Source organism: Propithecus coquereli, unplaced genomic scaffold (genome assembly GCF_000956105.1).
Source record: "Propithecus coquereli isolate 6110/MARCELLA unplaced genomic scaffold, Pcoq_1.0 Scaffold198, whole genome shotgun sequence".
Classification (NCBI taxonomy): Eukaryota; Metazoa; Chordata; class Mammalia; order Primates; family Indriidae; genus Propithecus; species Propithecus coquereli.
The window spans coordinates 1,946,524-1,948,863 of NW_012144744.1; the positions used below are offsets into that span (position 1 = coordinate 1,946,524).

Here is a 2,340-nt window from a genome sequence, read left to right on the forward strand (position 1 = left end):
AGCAATTTAATTAGTAACAGAGGTCGATATCTTATTTTTTGTCTTCCAATGATTATTCATGTAACTAAGATTAACTGGATGGTTGTAATTAATGATTCACTACCTGCTTTCTACCCTCTACTCATGCCCCATCATATACATCCTGGAAATGCAAAGCACTTATTATTTTCATTTAAGTTAGAAAATATTTAAAATGGTCAGAATAACTCTACTTTTGGGATTTCAGAAATTCAAGACTCCATGGAGGAAATTTTTTACATCTATGCCAGTCTATGCAATAATCGTTGCAAACTTCTGCAGAAGCTGGACTTTTTATTTATTGCTTATTAGTCAGCCAGCATATTTTGAAGAAGTCTTTGGATTTGAAATCAGCAAGGTATGTAAAAATTATCCTTATTTGAAAAGTGAATGATTTTTGTGTTTAAGTGAATTTTAAATTTCTTCGTCAAGATTTTATCTTCCCAATTTCATGTGTTATTCATCTATTCATTCCACAAATAATTTCTAGGAAACAGAGGATAAGTAAGGTGTTTGAGTGTCTACTGTATACTATTACCTGCTAGAAACTGCTCTCTGGTGCTGGGAATATAGGCAAAAAAGACCTAGTTTCTGACTTCATGTAACTTACATCCCAATTGGGGTGAGTAGCAGTGCAGCCTTTTCCCTGTAGATAAACATAACTTCCTTCAAGTCTCAGGTCAGAGACAATGTAACAGTGAACAAAAAAATATCCTGTTCAAATGGAATTGTACTTAATTACCAATCTAACTCTTTTTTTAATGCTTTCGTAAATTTGTTGAGCTAAAAGATATGAACATAGCAAAAAAATCTGAAAACATTCTTGTATTTTATTCATCGAGTTTATTAATTCAGCAAGCATTTATTGACCATAATAGGCAGAGCTTTGTGTTATATTCAGAAATAAAGACATTATTTCTGTCCTCAAAGTGTTCACAGTTTGGTGGTGTAGACAAAAAATAAGTTACCAATTACAGAACAGTATGCTAAGTGTCACAGACAATTGTTTGTAGCTATGGAAATATAATTATTTTGAGATTTTCTATAACATAAATATGCCGTATTATGTTTATATAGGGATTTGAAATTTAGAAGGCCCTTTCATATTCAATCTTGTTTGATTGAACTGTTGGAAAACTCTCATCACTTATATTGAAATGATGGAAAAACAGAAACTAGGGAAAATATTTAAATTGCCCAAAGCCATGATAGTAATAAATGACAGAGTCAAGTTTAGGCCCAGATCCTTTGGTTTCTGTTTCAATTCCTTTTACTATGTCATTCAAATTCAAGTAAATCATATATCCATTCAAGCACTGAGTGAGTATTTGCTGAATGCCATCTCTGTGCCAAGCCTTTTGCTGAGTCCTGAATACTTTGTCTGTGCTGGCAATGGTCTTGCCATCTCTCTTCATGTCATTACATAAGTCCAGCTGGGCTTGCTATTCATATTACATCTCTACTTGAAAGACTATCTGAGTTCTGGGACTGAAGGAAACCTGAGTTTAGGAGTAGCTATTCTAAGAGCTCTTTTGTAATCCCTGTTTCTAAGGAAACTGTTTCCTCCATCCCTGAGAAGAATAGCTGCTTTAGACAGGGCTCTTCTCTCTGGAGCTAATCAAACATTCCAGGGTAGCCTTTGGGAGCTCTGAGAGGTGTTATACATCTCAACAAAGGCTGCTGGAGGTGTGAGTCCATTTTCATAATCTAGGGCAAATAGGACACTGAGAGGCTATTAATAAAGTCAGGTCTCGTGGAGGAGAGTGAGAGCCAACTGATGTTAATGAAACTGTGTGGTCGTTCTGGCTCTGTAGCTCCAGTTAATTGAGAATGCTTGGGTAAAAGCAATAGTGTTTTGGAAAAACTAAATATTAGGTTGATTTATTTGATTCATTATAATTTTTAACTAAAATTATAGATAAATGCTACACACAGAGATTAATCTTCAGATTCTAATTAGATTGGTAAAAAAAAAAAAATTCTGACTTACCTAAAAAATTTGTAGAGGAAGTGATGGAGGACATAGAGCATGGGCTTTGGGTCTGGGCTGACATGGCTTAGAATCCAAGCTCTATAATGAAGTATTGGTACATAACCTTGGGCTGGGTATTGAATAATTGTCAACCTCAAATTTCTTATCTATAAATAATGGTATTAATACTATCTTTCAGAAATGCAGCAAAATTTAAGTAAAATAAATAAAATATTTACATGGAAGGTCATTCTCCCCAACCTTAGTTCAATTGGGTATCCTATAGATAAAACCACACGTGTAATGACTTAATCTTCATTACAGGTATACTGACTCAATTAATACAGAGT

General features: G+C 34.1%; 1 protein-coding gene across 1 annotated transcript in view; it reads left to right on the top strand.

The window, feature by feature from the left end:
- The window catches only part of SLC17A6 (solute carrier family 17 (vesicular glutamate transporter), member 6), an 88,583-nt gene that overhangs the window by 64,227 nt on the left and 22,016 nt on the right, over positions 1–2,340 (top strand). The window contains exon 5 of the mRNA XM_012643486.1: positions 227–376. Coding sequence (XP_012498940.1) covers positions 227–376 — 150 coding nt within the window. The remainder of the gene's footprint in view (positions 1–226; positions 377–2,340) is intronic.